This window comes from Puma concolor, chromosome C1 (genome assembly GCF_028749965.1).
Source record: "Puma concolor isolate L17-30 chromosome C1, mPumCon1.1.hap2, whole genome shotgun sequence".
Lineage (NCBI taxonomy): Eukaryota > Metazoa > Chordata > Mammalia > Carnivora > Felidae > Puma > Puma concolor.
The window spans coordinates 204,072,248-204,087,842 of NC_141674.1; the positions used below are offsets into that span (position 1 = coordinate 204,072,248).

General features: G+C 39.0%; 1 protein-coding gene across 5 annotated transcripts in view; it reads right to left on the reverse strand.

The window, feature by feature from the left end:
- Positions 1-15,595, reverse strand: part of USP37 (ubiquitin specific peptidase 37) — a 101,827-nt gene that overhangs the window by 49,805 nt on the left and 36,427 nt on the right. For all 5 annotated transcript variants that reach the window (XM_086719641.1, XM_086719640.1, XM_086719638.1 and 2 more), the window contains one exon: positions 12,631-12,792. In XM_086719641.1, coding sequence (XP_086575767.1) covers positions 12,631-12,792 — 162 coding nt within the window. The remainder of the gene's footprint in view (positions 1-12,630; positions 12,793-15,595) is intronic.

Sequence of the window (15,595 nt, forward strand, 5' to 3'; positions counted from 1 at the left end):
GAGCGAGAGAGCGCATGAGCGGGGGAGGGGCAGAGAGAGAGGGAGACACAGAATCTGAAGCAGGCTCCAGGCTCTGAGCTGGCAGCACAGAGCCCGACGCAGGGCTCAAACCCACAGACCACGAGATCATGACCTGGGCCGAAGTCAACGCTCAACCAACTGAGCCACCCAGGCGCCCCATGGGGAACTATTAGCAGAATAATTTCCAGAGCTCTTGCAGGACCCAAAATTGGTTGAATTCCAACCAGAGGAGAGAGATCTAGCTGAACTCAGAGGGCATTAGCAGAAATACCAGAAGACCCATGCTTTAGGAAATTAATTACATTAGCCTTAGAATAAAGTCTACTCTAGGTTTAACACCAAAGAGCTTAAACAAAAGTCTCAGAATAATCACACCCAAGTTGCAGATATTAAAATAGCTATTATAAGTATACTTTTTTTTTCACATTTAAAAAAATTTTTTTGAGAGACAGAGAGAGACAGACAGACAGATAGAGTGCAAGCAGGGGAGGGGCAGAGAGAGGGAGTCACAGAATCCAAAGCAGATTCTAGGCTCTGAGCTCTCAGCAGAGCCTGAAGCAGGGCTCAAGCTCACAGACTGCGAGATCATGACCTGAGCTGAAGTCGGATGCTTAACCAACTGAGCCACCCAGATGCCCCGCTATTATAAATATGCTTTAGAGGTGCCTGGGTGGCTTGGTCGGTTAAGTGTCTGACCCTTGATCTTGGCTCAGGTCTTGACCTCACGGTTTGTGGGTTCAAGCCCCACATCGGGCTCTGTGCTGACAGCGGGGAGCCTACCTGTGATTCTCTTCCTCTCCCTCTCTCTCTCTGTCCTTCCCCTTTCATGCTGCCCTTCTCTCTTTCTCAAGTTAAATAAACTTAAAAAAAAATACTTCATGTGATCACAGGTGCAGAGAAAAACATAAATATAAGAGGAAAGAAATGAAAAATATAAATAAGCCCCAAACTAATTTTAGAGATAAAAAAACACAGTAAATGAAAATATTATTGAATGAGATTAATAGCAGATTAGACACTAAAGGAAATACCACTGAACCTGAAGACACAGCAACTTAAAACATATTTAAATATAGTATTATATTCCAATTTAAATAAAATATAATTTTACACATTCTGTTTTATATATTTTAAAAATATTTTATGTATACATATAAGCAACATGTATATTTTTATTTCTTTTGTAAAAACAGAAGATAGATGGAATGCTATATGGTATATACTTAGTAACTTGTTTTTTTAATTTACCAACACAAACTTCATTATTTTCATATTTCTTTTTTAAATTTATTATTATTATTTTTCATTTTTAGAGAGAGAGTGAGTGAGTAGGGAAGAAGGACAGAAGGAGAGAATCTTAAACAGACTCCACCCTCAGCAGGGAGCCTGACTTGGGGGCTCAATCCCCACAATGCTGGGATCATGACCTGAGCTGAAATGGAGTCAGATGCTCAACCAATTGAGCCACCCAGCCACCCGGGGTTTCTTGTTTACCACTACTAGGTATGAAACAGTATTTCATTTTGGCTATGAGTTTATATACCTTCTTCAACTTTTTACACTTTTTTTTCATAGCTGCACAATTCTCCTTTGTTTCTAGAAATCTATCTATTTCATCTAGTCACCTAATTTATTGATGTAATCATAGAACGGTCTTAAAATCCTTTTTATTTTGGTAAGATTGGTAGTAATGTACCCACTTGTGTTTCCGATTTTAGTTATGTGAGTCTTCTATTTTCGTCAGTTTAAATTTTTTTTTTTTTTTTTCAACGTTTATTTATTTTTGGGACAGAGAGAGACAGAGCATGAACGGGGGAGGGGCAGAGAGAGAGGGAGACACAGAATCGGAAACAGGCTCCAGGCTCCGAGCCATCAGCCCAGAGCCTGACGCGGGGCTCGAACTCACGGACCGCGAGATCGTGACCTGGCTGAAGTCGGACGCTTAACCGACTGCGCCACCCAGGCGCCCCTATTTTCGTCAGTTTAAAGGTTTGTTGATTTTGTTGATCTTCTCAAAGAAACAACTTTTGGTTTGGACGACTGTCTCTTCTTTTTCTATTCTTTATTCATCTCTTCTCTAATCTTTATTATTCTCTTCCTCCTGCTAGCTTTGGGTTTAGTTTGCTCGTCCTGAGCTAGTTCTTTAAGGTGTAAAGTTAGATCATTGATTTGAGGTCATTTTTTAAAATATCGTGAGAAAATATACATAAAACTTACCATTTAACCATTTTATACATTTTTTTAAAAAGCAAACTCTATGCTGAACGTAGGGCTCAAACTCACGACCCAGAAATCAAGAGTTGCAGGCTTTGCCGACTGGGCCAGTCAGGCACCCCACCATTTAACCATTTGAAGGTGTACAGTTCAGATGCCTTAAGTGCACTCATGCTGTGGTGCAACTATTACCACCATCTATCTCCAGAACTATACTGTTTTCCACAGTAGCTGCACTATTTTACATTCCCACCAGCAAAGTATAATGGGTTCTAATTTTTCTACAGCCTCACCAATGTTTCTTTTTTAATGTAAGTGTTTGCTGCTATAAATTTCCCTCTGGGTACTGCTTTTGCTGCATCCCGTTAATTTTGGTATGCTGCTAGGGCTTTCATTCATCTTTAAGTATTTTTAAATTTCCCTTGTGATTCCTTCTTTGACTTCATTAGTTAAAAGTGTGTTGTTTAATTTCCACATATTTCCAGTTTTCCATCTGTAACTGATTTCCAGCTTCATTCTATCGTGGTTGAAGAAGATACTTTATATGATTTCAAACTTTTAAAATGGAGACTTACTTTGTGGTGTAACATATGGTCTGTCTCAGAGAATGTTTCATGTGCATTTGAAAAGAAAATATATTCTGTCGTTGATGGGCAGAATGTTCTATATATGTCCCATACATCTAGGCAGTTTATAGTGTTGGTCAAATCACATTTTCCTTAGTGATTTTTCTGTCTATATGCCCTATCCATTACTGAAACTGGAGTATTGATGATATTTAGCTATTATTTTATAATGTTTATTCCCTTTGGTTTATTATTTATTTTAAAAAAATTTTAATGCTCATTTTTGAGAGAGAGAGAGTGAGCAGGGGAGGGGCAAAGAGAGAGGGAGACACAGAATCTTAAGAAGGCTCCAGGCTCTGAGCTGTCAACACAGAGCACGATGCGGGGCTAAAACCCACAAACCATGTGATCATGACCTGAGTCAAAGCTGGTAGCTCAACCAACTGAGCCACCCAGGCGCCCCTCTCTAAAGTTTATTTAAAAATTTTGTCTATTAAGTCCAATGTCTATGTTTCCTTAGCAATAGTTTCCATTAATTTCTTCTACCAATGGGCCATACTTTATTTCTTTGCATGTTTTTAAGTTTTATGCTGAACATTTTGAATATTATAATAATTATGGAAACTGGATTCTTATCTCTCCTCAGAATTTGTTTTTGTTATTTACTGTAGCTACATGTTTAGTGAGTTTTCTAAACTCTTTTTGTAAAGTCTGTGATTATTTGTCATGTGTGGTCCCTGAAGTCGCTGTTCCTTTGGCTTGTGTCCAGCTAATGTTCTGACAGATTTCCTTGAAATCTGGAGGAGAGAAAGTGAAGAAAAAAAGGAGAAAGAGGGAAGAAGGAAAAGAAGTAGAAGAAACAACAAAATGAAAAAACTTCTCCCAGGCTTTGAACATTGGCATTATGCTGGGGCACACTTTGAGTGCTTATCTGGGTCATTTATAAACTCTGTCTCAGCCTTCACTGCCAGCTTGCACTGATCTTACAAACTGGCCAGAAGTGAAAGCTTCATGTCTTCTAGGTCTTTTCTGAGCATGAGTCTTGGGCATGTGCATGTTTTTCAAAATTCCTCAGCATACACAGGAGTTTAAAAATTTTTTTTTTTTTAACGTTTATTTATTTTTGAGACAGAGAGAGACAGAGCATGAAGGGGGGAGGGGCAGAGAGAGAAGGAGACAGAGAATCGGAAACAGGCTCCAGGCTCTGAGCCATCAGCCCAGAGCCTGACGCGGGGCTCGAACTCACGGACCGCAAGATCGTGACCTGAGCTAAGTCGGACACTTAACCGACCGCGTCACCCAGGCGCCCCAACACAGGAGTTTTAAAAAGTCCCAATTTCCTATCATTTTTATTTTTAATTAATAAAAAATTTTTTTAAGTTTATTTACTTTGAGAGACAGAGCACAAGCAGAAGAGGGGCAGAGAGAGAGAGAATTCCAAGCAGGCTCTGCACTGTCAGTGTGGGGCCTCATGCAGGGCTTGAAATCACTAACCTCGAGATCATGACCTGAGCTGAAGTCAGAAGCTCAACTGATTGAGCCGCCCAGGTGCCCCCTATAATTTTTTTTTAATGTTTATTTATTTTTGAGAGAGAGAGAGAGAGAGAGAGAGAGAGAGAGAGAGAGGAATGGGCAGAGAGAGAGAGAATCTGAAGCAGACTCCAGGCTCCGAGCTGCCAACACAGAGCCCAACGTGGGGCTTGAAGTCACAAACCGTGAGATCATGACCTAAGCTGAAGTTGGATGCTTAACTGACTGAGCCACCCAAGCACCCCGCCCCGATCATTTTTTAAATTGCCTTTTTCTTGATTTAGTGTTTGCTTGATTGCTGTAAACCTCTGTTTTCCACAGAGTTCTGACAAAGTTGATTCTGACAGTTTTGCTTGATTTTTCAATGGCTTTGTGAAGCAACAGAACGTGGGACCTCCACCACTTTATTGAGATCTTCTTCCCCTGTCAAGTTTTTAAATTCTTTGTATTTTAGAAAGATCAGCACAATATTTATGATACATGTTGCAAATATTTGCTCCTAATTTTTCTTAGTTTATGCTTTTGGCCATGAAAATTCTAATTTTTTTAATGTTTATTTTTGAGTGAGAGAGAGGGAGAGAGAGAGGGGGAGGGAGGGAGATTATAAGCAGGGAAGGAGCAGAGAGAGGGAGACAGAAGATCTGAAGTGGGCTCCGTGCTGATAACAGAGAGCCTAATGTGGGAGCTTGAACTCATGAACCACAGATGGTGACATGAGCCGAAGTCAGATGCTTAATGGACTGAGCCACCCAGGGGCCCCAAATGTAATTTTTATGTACACAAATTTATCAATCTTCTACTGAATCTTGATTTTGAGTCACAGTTACAAGCCTTTCCCTACACTAAAATTATAAACAAATTCACTCCCAGTTTCTTTTAGTATTTAAAGTTTCATTTTTAAGGGTGCCTGGGTGGCTCAGTCGGTTGAACATCCGACTCGGCTCAGGTCATAATCTCACAGTAAGTGGGTTTGAGCCCCATGTTGGGCTTTGCACTGACAGCATAGAGCCTGCTTCAGATTCTCTGTCTCCCTCTCTCTCTGTCCTTCCCCAGCTTGTGCCCTAGCCCTCTCAAACATTAAAAAGTTTTTAAAAAGTTCCATTTTTAAAATTGAGGACTCTAATTTTGAATTTATTCTTGTGCACAGTTGAGATGAATCTAACTATATTTTTCAAAATAGCCATATAGATAGTCAACCCCATTTATTTTTTTATTTTTTTTTAAAAAAAAATTTTTTTTTCAACGTTTTTATTTATTTATGGGACAGACAGAGACAGAGCATGAACGGGGGAGGGGCAGAGAGAGAGGGACACACAGAATCGGAAACAGGCTCCAGGCTCCGAGCCATCAGCCCAGAGCCTGACGCAGGGCTCGAACTCACAGACCGTGAGATCGTGACCTGGCTGAAGTCGGACGCTTAACCGACTGCGCCACCCAGGCGCCCCTCAATCCCATTTATTAAAAGAAAAATACTTCTTGTCCCTGGACTTTCTATTCTGTTCCACTGACCTATTCATGTATCAGTACTAAGCTATTTTATTTTAGTTTAAAAAACCACTTTTTTTAATGTTTATTTATTTCTGAGAGAGAGAGAGAGACAGAGTCTGAGCAGGGGAGGGGCAGAGAAAGAAGGAGGCACAGAATCCGAAGCAGGCTCTAGGCTCCGCGCTGTCAGCAAGCACCCGACGCGGGGCCCAGACTCACAAACTGTAAGATCATGACCCGAGCTGATGTAGGACACTTAACTGACTGAGCCACCCAGGTGCCCCAATACTGAGCTATTTTAATCATACGGACTTTATAATATTACAAATATAGTAAGACTATTCCCCCCCTTTATTTCTTCCCAGTATTTTCCTAACTTTCTGTGTTTTTCCATATCAACCTTTTTTTTAAAAGTAGGCTTCATACCCAGTGTGGAGCCCAATGTGAGGCTTGAACTCATGACTCTGAGATCAAGACCTGAGTGGAGATCAAGAGTCAGACTCAACCAGCTGAGCCACCCAAGAGCCTCTCCATATGAACCTTTGCACACAAAAACATCAACTAGCCTAGCTCTATAAAAAAGCTTTTCAGTCTTTTTTTTTTTTTCAACGTTTATTTATTTTTGGGACAGAGAGAGACAGAGCATGAACCGGGGAGGGGCAGAGAGACAGGGAGACACAGAATCGGAAACAGGCTCCAGGCTCTGAGCCATCAGTCCAGAGCCCGACGCAGGGCTCGAACTCCCGGACCGCGAGATCGTGACCTGGCTGAAGTCGGACGCCCAACCGACTGCGCCACCCAGGCGCCCCCAGTCTTTTTATTTGGATCACATTAAACTTATAAATCATTTTAGGGAGAACCATATCTTGATCATGCTAGGATGTCCCCCACCCCAAGAACATGGATATTTCACATGTATTTAAGTTTATTTTATATCTTTTTGAAGCATTTTATAGTTTCCTTCATTCAATTTTAAGTAACTCTTGCTAAGTTTCTTTCCATGTATACACATACATACACACACACACAAAACCTTTTTTTGTTGCTACTGTACATGGGGCCTTCTATTCCATTATCTTCCATCTGATTATCTGTATTAATATACCAAATTGTTCTGTATGTTAATTTCCAATCCTGCTCTTTGCCTAAGGCTTTGAGTTAGTTTCACCATGGTTTATAGGTCTTTCTTTTCCAATGCTTATGTCTCTATGTCCTTTCTCTTGTGTAACTGCATTGGTTAGTACTTCCAATACAAAATTAAATAGAAATATAAATAGCAGGCATCCTTGATTTTTTCCTTACTAAACACTGGTTTTAAAAGTGAGGTATATATTTATTTATTTATTTTTAATTTTATTTTTAATGTTTTTATTTATTTTTGAGACAGAGAGAGACAGAGCATGAGCAGGGGAGGGGCAGGGAGAGAGGAAGACACAGAATCCAAAGCAGGCTCCAGGCTCTGAGCTGTCAGCACAGAGCCTGACACGGGGCTCGAACCCACAAGCCGTGAGATCATGACCTGAGCTGAAGTTGTGACGCCCAACCGACTGAGCCACCCAGGCGCCCCAAAAGTGAGGTATATATTTAATCAGGTTAAGGAAGTATTCACTGATTCTTATGTTTTCAAGTGTTTTTATCAGAAATGAGTGTTTTGTCAAAGATTTTTTCGGTATCAACAAAGAAAGTCATATGATTTTTTCTTTGGCCTAGTAGTACAGTAAATTATAATAATAGGTTTCCTAATATCGAACTATCTTGCAATCTTGGTATGAACTTGTTCGGTCACAGTTTATTATTTTCTTAATGTGACACTGGAATAGAAATATGTCAGTATTTAACTTAAGGTTTCTTGCATCAGTATTCATAAATGATACTGGTTTGTAACTTTTTGTGTGTACTACTTGAACAAACACATACAGTAAAACCTTGGATTATGAGTAACTTGTTCTGCGAGTGTTCCAGAAGAGCGAACATTTCTGATAAATTTTAACTTAATAAATGAACGATGTCTTGCAATATGAGTGGTATGTGATGCCGAATGTCACATGATCACAACTGAGCTAATGGCTCTCTCTCCCTCTCTCTCTCTCTCTCACACCGCGGGATTGTGGGTGATCGTCCCCCATGCTCAGATGCTCAGATTCAGGCCCTGGTGTTTGGCAGAAATCAGTGATTTCAGTGATTTTTCAGAATGTTGGAAGGTGCCCACAACTGGCACTCGTGTATTTTTTGTCACATCAAAGCACCTATGGACAGTCCTTTGCTTTTCCATACAAGAGTAAGCTCAGGAATGCTTTGCTTCATTCTAGGTCAGGCTGTCTGCGGATATAGATCCTTTCCTCTGCAGCCTTATTGCCAGTTATATTAAATACAGTATATGACAAGAGCTTATTAATACTGTACTACAGTCAACAACTGTTACTGAAAGTTGTCCTACACAACAGTCCTCCTCTCTCTTATCTCCCTCACACCAGCCACGAAGGTTTTCAAAGATAAGTGCAGGTTAATTTATTTTTCTTTATATTTTGTATTTTCTTTATTATTTTGTATTACAGTAATCATTTTTTTAAGTTTATTCATTTATTTTGCGAGAGACAGAAATCATGGGTGGGGTAGGGGGAGGGAAAAAGAGGGAGAGAGTGAGAATTCCAAGCAGGCTCTGTCAGCATGGAGTCTGATGTGGGGATTGAACTCACGAACCATGAGATCATGACCTGAGTTGAAATCAAAGTCGGACACGTAACCAACTGAGCCACTCAGGTGCCCCTATTCATACTTTTTTATAGTGCCATTAACTCTTACTTCTTAAGCTTTTTCTTTTACTATCTAGTCTGTCCATTTTAAAAGGCAACCTTTGACTCATACCTATTACCTCTGACACAATTATTTTATTCTACTTTTTCTTTTCTCTCCCTTTCCATTTCCTTTCAGATGCAATCATACTCCTTTGACAGAAGACGTAATGTTTATATACCATCTTTCCATGTGTTCCCACCATTGTTTTAGTCTTAGCTATACAACAAAATACATGAAAGTTCATCACCTATCTCTTGTCAATGTCTCCCTTGTCACCTCTTGGTTGGACGAAGCTCACACTCTGCAGATTCCTCATGAAGAGCATATGTATACAGTTTTTGGAGTTCTTCCACTTCAAAGCTTATTTTTTCTAGCCTGCATACTTGGCTGCTTGGATTGGCACAATCTTTGTGCATCCTTTCTTTCCTCAAGTTTCTTCAAAATTTTATTCTTTTCTTGTCTTGCTTTGAACGATGACTTGAGAAGTCTGGTATCGGTCTTCTCTTGCCCTTGCAAATAATTTCATCCTTTTGACTCAATCACTGAGGATTTCTCTGTATCTTTAAAGTCTAATAAAACTTAATCTAAAGTCTAACAGTTTTCTTATCTTTAAAGTCTAGACTGTTAGACTCTAATGGGACCTTCCTTGCCTGTGTCCGAGTTCAACTCTTTCTCCCTGATTGTTTATTATTTACTTACTTATTTACTTATTTATCTCTGATTGTTCATACTTCTCCATCTCATCTCCACTCCCCCTTGGGTGGTTCTTCTGTTTTCCTTCAAAGCCCCTTATTAAATTTTCATGTAAACTTATTTTCCCTTGGGGACCTTTAATTTAGCCTTTTGATATGATGTCTTTCTTCTTTTTTCTGAGCATAAGCAACTGCCATTTCTTCCTGTTTGCCCATTTTGATTTAGGGTTTGAATTCCTGATCCATGGTGTTTTTTTCATACCTTCAAATGCTTGTCTAAGGACATTTAATTCAGTTTTGGGTGCTATACAACAGTTTTCTCATGGTTCACGGTGATTTCAGGGGTACGATTTTTTTTGGTCTAAATATTTTGAATCATGTTTTTTTTCCTTATAATTTTGTATGGCAGTGGCCTGCTTTTTACCTTCCTGTTCATTTCACGGACAGGGTTCCTAAGTATACCTTCTTCTGTTAGTTTAGGAAAAAGCCGTTTCTTTAACGGAAGATGGTAGTGGTGGTAGAAGACAAGGCAGGGTTGGCATGTCTTGTTTGCCCTTTATTTCAGCACAACTCATCATTTTTCTCTCATTTTTTTCTTTTGCTTCTAAACCAAGTCTCCAGGTTTGGATGATTCCTTCCCCACAAGTAATGCTTCTTTGAGACTGTTACTTCTGACACCAATTACTTTCAAGTTCCTTTCCTGTAACCAGAGCTGTGAACTACCGAGATCCAGACTTATATTCAGTATTTCAGCAGATGGTATCCGAATTTCTCTAACAGTGATTTTTTTTTTCCTATGCTTCATCTAAGACTTCTACCACCTATATATTTTTGTTTCATGGAATCTCTAAAGCCTCCTATCCCCAACTCAGCACTCACAGGCTTAAAGCAGTAGAAAATAACACTACTGGCATTTGGTTTGCTTCTCTACCCAGAAGGTAGTTTGAAGGTAATAGTATTCTTTCTCTCCTAGTAATGCTAATGGTTACGTGTGCTTTTCTTTGCACTACTCATTCATTTTATATTTTTTTGAGGATTTGTAAGGAACAATGGAATTAGGTGGCCTCCTTTAACCTCTAGATCTGGCAGTTTTCCACTGTTTGTTGTTGCTTTTTAATTTTTTAACATTTATTCATTTTTGAGAGATACAGAGAGACAGAGCGTGAATGGGGGAAGGGCAGAGAAATAGGGAGACACAGAATCTGAACCAGGATCCAAGCTCTGAGCTGTCAGCACAGAGCCCGACGTGGGGCTTGAACTCACCAACTGTGAGATCATGACCCGAGCCGATGTCAGACACTTAACCGACTGAGCCACCCAGGCACCGCTGTTGTTGTTGTTTTTAAGGAGTCCTTAGTCTTGAGTACTTAGCCTACTTGAAACCCTACAGTCTAATTCATGAAACAAGTCTGAAAAAAAGAAAGCTATATTCCTAGAGATGGGTACAGGTATATGCCAAAATTAAAGAAACACTAGAAGTAGACAGGAAGTCTGGAGCATCAACAGTGGGTAACTCATGAGAATTTCAAAGGACTCTGGAGGAAGCAAATGACAGAGACCAGAAATGGAAACAAAGACCAGAAAACAAAGACCGCATAAGAGGAGACAATAAGAAAATGAGACAAATATAATGAAGATAGAGACAAGATCTGGATAAAAAATGGTCACAAGAGGGGACAGGTATGACTAATATAACAAGAATGTTGTCTAGTAAGGAGAAAGCAGGATAATAATTTGAGGCAGACCAAAAATTTGGTGAAAAAAGCACAGGGGAAAAAAAAGCTCAGAGAAAAGGAACAGGAAAACAGAGAAGAAAGTGTAATGTCTTCACTGTAAATTCCATATTATTATCTGCTATGACCTGAAGCATATAAATCATTATGGATAAGCCAAATTGGGAGATGCCACTCATTCAAGTAAAAAGATTACCTTAAAGCGGGTACAAAAGCAATAATTTGAGCAACACTGAAAACAAACTGGTAGATGTGAGGAGAGCAGTTTGGTAAGAATAATAAAAAAATTTCAAAACTTCAAAATTGTAGTCTTAACAAAAATACACTTCCAAAAATTTATACTAAAGTTCCAATAAATATTAAAAAGATATGCATGAGAATCTTCATTCTAGCCTAGATGGTAATGGGAAAAAAGGGAAATCTAAATGTACACTAACATGGTTAAAGGTTATGTCATAATATAGGAGGAAGCCCATGATTAGTATGGAGTGAAAAAAAATCAAGGAACAGAGAAGTAATAGAGCACAGGGGTTAAGAATGCAAGTGGAGCCCAACTGATGAAGTTTACTACTGCTGTACCACTGACTATATCACTTTGAGAAAGTTAGTTACCTTATCTAAGCCTTAGTTACTTCATTTGTAAAAACCGATTTTTTTTTTAAGTTTATTTATTTCGAGAGAGTGTGAGACCACCTGTGCCAGTGGGGGGGGGGGGCAGGGAAGAGAGAAGAATCCTAAGCAAGCTCTGTGCTGTCAGCGCAGAGCCCAATGAGGGGCTCGATCCCACAAACCATGCATGAGATTATGATCTGAGCCGAAATCAAGAAAGAGTCAGATACGTAACCAACTGAGCCACCCAGGCACCTCTAAATGCAGATATTTCATACATCTATCTCACAGAGCTGCTATGAGAATTTAAAGAAAAAAAATCTATTTAAACACTTAGTACACAGTATTTGCATGTAACAAATACTTTAGGTAAGAGCGCTACAATTATTATTAGTTATTATATTGTGATCTCTCTCTCCTTTTAAGTTTATTTTGAGAGAGAGTGCACGTGCAAGCAGGGGAGGGGCAGAGAGAGAGGGAGAAAGAATCCCAAGCTGGCTCTGGGAGCTGTCAGCACAGAGGCAGAACCTGACACAGAGCTCGATCTCACGACCGTGATAATCATGACCTGAGCCAAAAGCAAGAGTTGGACGCTCAACCAACTGAGCCACCCAGGCGCCCCTATGATCTCCTTTTTATGTGTTTAATAAAACTCTAAGCATAAAGAGGCTGGGGAGCATATAAATAAAATTTAGTGCTGAAATATCTCAGGAGAAGGATGAAGTGCATGTGATAAGAAAATACACTTTTTTTGCCTTATGATTAGTATGTTATACGTATGAATTCTTTTCAAAGTTCAAAAACGGGAGATCAGATAATGGCCTGATATATCATTACTAATGGATATGATAAATCTTTAATAAGGCAGTATATATTTTAAAGCTGTAATTAATATGACTCCTTTCATTCTTTTTTACACCAAGCAATATATACTTTAGTTAATCACTTTACAAAAAGAAAGTAAAATACAAGGAATTTACTTACCCCTGCAGTTGCTGCTGTTGGTGAGAGGAAAGGGGCACTCTTGGTTTGTTCCAGCCAGCATAATCCTGATTACACCTCAGCTTTTTGACAGAAAGAGGAGCTGGCTGTGGAAGAAACCCCAAACTTCTTTTGGCAGAGGGAGTTTGGCTTGAAACATTAGTCCTATAAAAAAGAACAGACAATGAGGAAAGCAAAACAATTTTGAATATTATTTTCCCCCCTAGAAGATTCAGAGCAGTCAATGTCTGAAAAAAAAAAATCCTAAATTTGGGGAAATATCCATAATGATGATCACTTGGAAAAAATTCCACAAATGTAAATTAGCGAGTCTGTCAATAGCTGAAGAAGCCTGTGACACTGTACCTACTTAACCTATAATCAAAATAATCCAAGTTAATGGCTTGAAAAAACTATAATACAGTTTTACTTTACTATTTACTTTTATTCACTTAATAGATATATTAGTTTACCCAGTCTTGAAAACATTTAGGCAGTTAACTTTTTCCACTACTGCAAATAATGACACAACAAATATTCTTACCCAGTTTCCTGGAGAACTTCCTTTAGTTTATATGCTTAGAAGCGAAAATGTTAGGAATAAATATTTTCAATTTTAATTTTTAGTCTTCTGAAATCTTGTCACTGTTTTCCCAAAAGGCTGTACCAATTTCTATTTTCACTAATAGTGAATTTCTATTTCTTCACATGGTCTCCGTCACATTAACGAGTGAAACATGATCTCATCGTTATTTTGCACATCTTTCTGATTACTACTGAGGTTGAACGTATTTTTATAATTGTTCTTCTCTGAACTGCTTTTGCGTACCCTTTGTTTTATACGGGGTTCTTAATGATTTGCAGTTTTTTAAATATTCCACATTCTAATTCTTTTTTTTTTTTAATTTTTTTTAACGTTTATTTATTTTTGAGACAGAGAGAGACAGAGCATGAACAGGGGAGGGTCAGAGAGAGGGAGACACAGAATCTGAAACAGGCTCCAGGCTCTGAGCTGTCAGCACAGAGCCCGATGCGGGGCTCGAACTCACAGACCACGAAATCATTACCTGAGCCGAAGTCAGCCGCTTCACCGACTGAGCCACCCAGGCGCCCCTCTAATTCTTTATTATATATTCTAAGTGTCAAACTTTGACGTAATCAAATTTATCAATCTTTTGTAGTTTCATATTTTTTTCTTTCATAACTGAGTTTTTATTGGTTGTTCTGAGGATCAGTACAGACACTTCAATTTGTATACAATTCTTAATGTATATACCAAAAGTCTAAAAAATCATGTAGCTGTGATTCTTTTCTAAAAGTTATTCCAGTGACCTTCCAGCTTAAAATTTGGAGGCAAATTTCCCTTAACAGTATATCAAGCACCAATATCTTCAAATGTTGATATGCTGTTACATTAAGTCCTATTAACTCACAATATCATATACACTACATACTTAAATTTTGAATCCTATAAAAGCTCATTAACAAAGTTACTAAGAAAACTAGACTACTATGACCAAGAAGTTACAGAGTACATAATTCTGACAGGGAGAGCCAAGATCAAGGAGTGGTTTTCTTTAGGAAGTAATTCTACCAAAGACAACATGGGAATAAAAGTAATTTTAAAATGTTCAAGCAGTGCCTGGATGGCTCAGTCGATTAAGTGTCCAACTTCAGTTCAGGTCATGATCTTGCGGTTCCTGAGTTTGAGCCCCGCGTCGGGCTCTGTGCTGACAGCTCAGAGCCTGGAGCCTGCTTCAGATTCTGTGTTTCCCTCTGTCTCCCTGCCCCTCCCCTGCTCGCACTCTGTCTCCCTCTCTCTCTCAAAAATAAATGTTTTAAAAAAAAAATTAAATAAATAAATAAAATGGTCAAGACAGGGGTGCCTGGGTGGCTCAGCTGGTTAAGGGACCAACTCTTGATTTTGGCTCAGGTCATGATCTCACGGTTTGTGAGATTGAGTCCCACATCAGGCTCTGCACTGAGAGCATTGGAGCCTGCTTAGGATTCCCTCTCTCCCGCTCTCTCTCTCTCTCTGCCCCTCCCCTATTCGCACACTCTCATTCTCTCTCTCAAAATAAACATTAAAAAAAACCGTTCAAGATCTATTAAAGGCATATCTGACTCCAAACTGCTATTTAGTATGCTTGGTATTATAGTATATAAAAACTACCCCACCTATGGAATGTTAAACTGACACCCAAGACAATCAAAGCCTCTCAAATTTAATATCCTATTATTTTCTGGTTGTACCAAAAAATAAACAACCAGCAAATTATTTTACCTCTTAGAAAAAAGCATTTATACTTTAAAAATGGGATGAGATGGGATTCCCTCCTTCTTAAAAATATTTCCAGAGGTACTAAAAAACTTACATTTACAAAACAGTTGATAAAAATATTCCTCTGGATTGTACAAGAAGGGAGACAGGGACCACTGATAAGACATGGTAATGATACTAATACAGACTTGGCTTCTTTCTCTCCTGCTTCATCAGAGGCTGGACTCTCATTTTTATTTTCTCCATTTTCTGCAGGTAGGTCTTTGTTTCTTGGTTAGCCACTTCAGCCTGTTTTCCCTTTGCTGCACTTTTTTGTCTGAAGACTCATCCTTTCCTCCCTCTTTGGCTTCATTTCCACTTTTGCAGGAGCAGGTTTCTCCTCCTTTGCTGCCCCCAGTGTGAAGCTGACCTTCCTCTGGGTATCATGGCAGTGGGCCATGGCACACTGAGAGCCTTCGTGAAGCTGGGCTGCCTGGCCACTGTGCTATTAATTTTATAAGTCTATAATTTAAGGTCACAGAAATATTTTCTATTATTTTCTCTGAAAAGTCTTAACTCTTATTTTCTTCCTATTTAGGTCTTTAATCTGCCTAGACTTTTTTTTTTTTTTTTTTTTTTTTTTTAAGGATTTTAAGTAATCTCTACACCCAATGTGGGACTTTAACTCACAAACTCCAAGATCAAGGG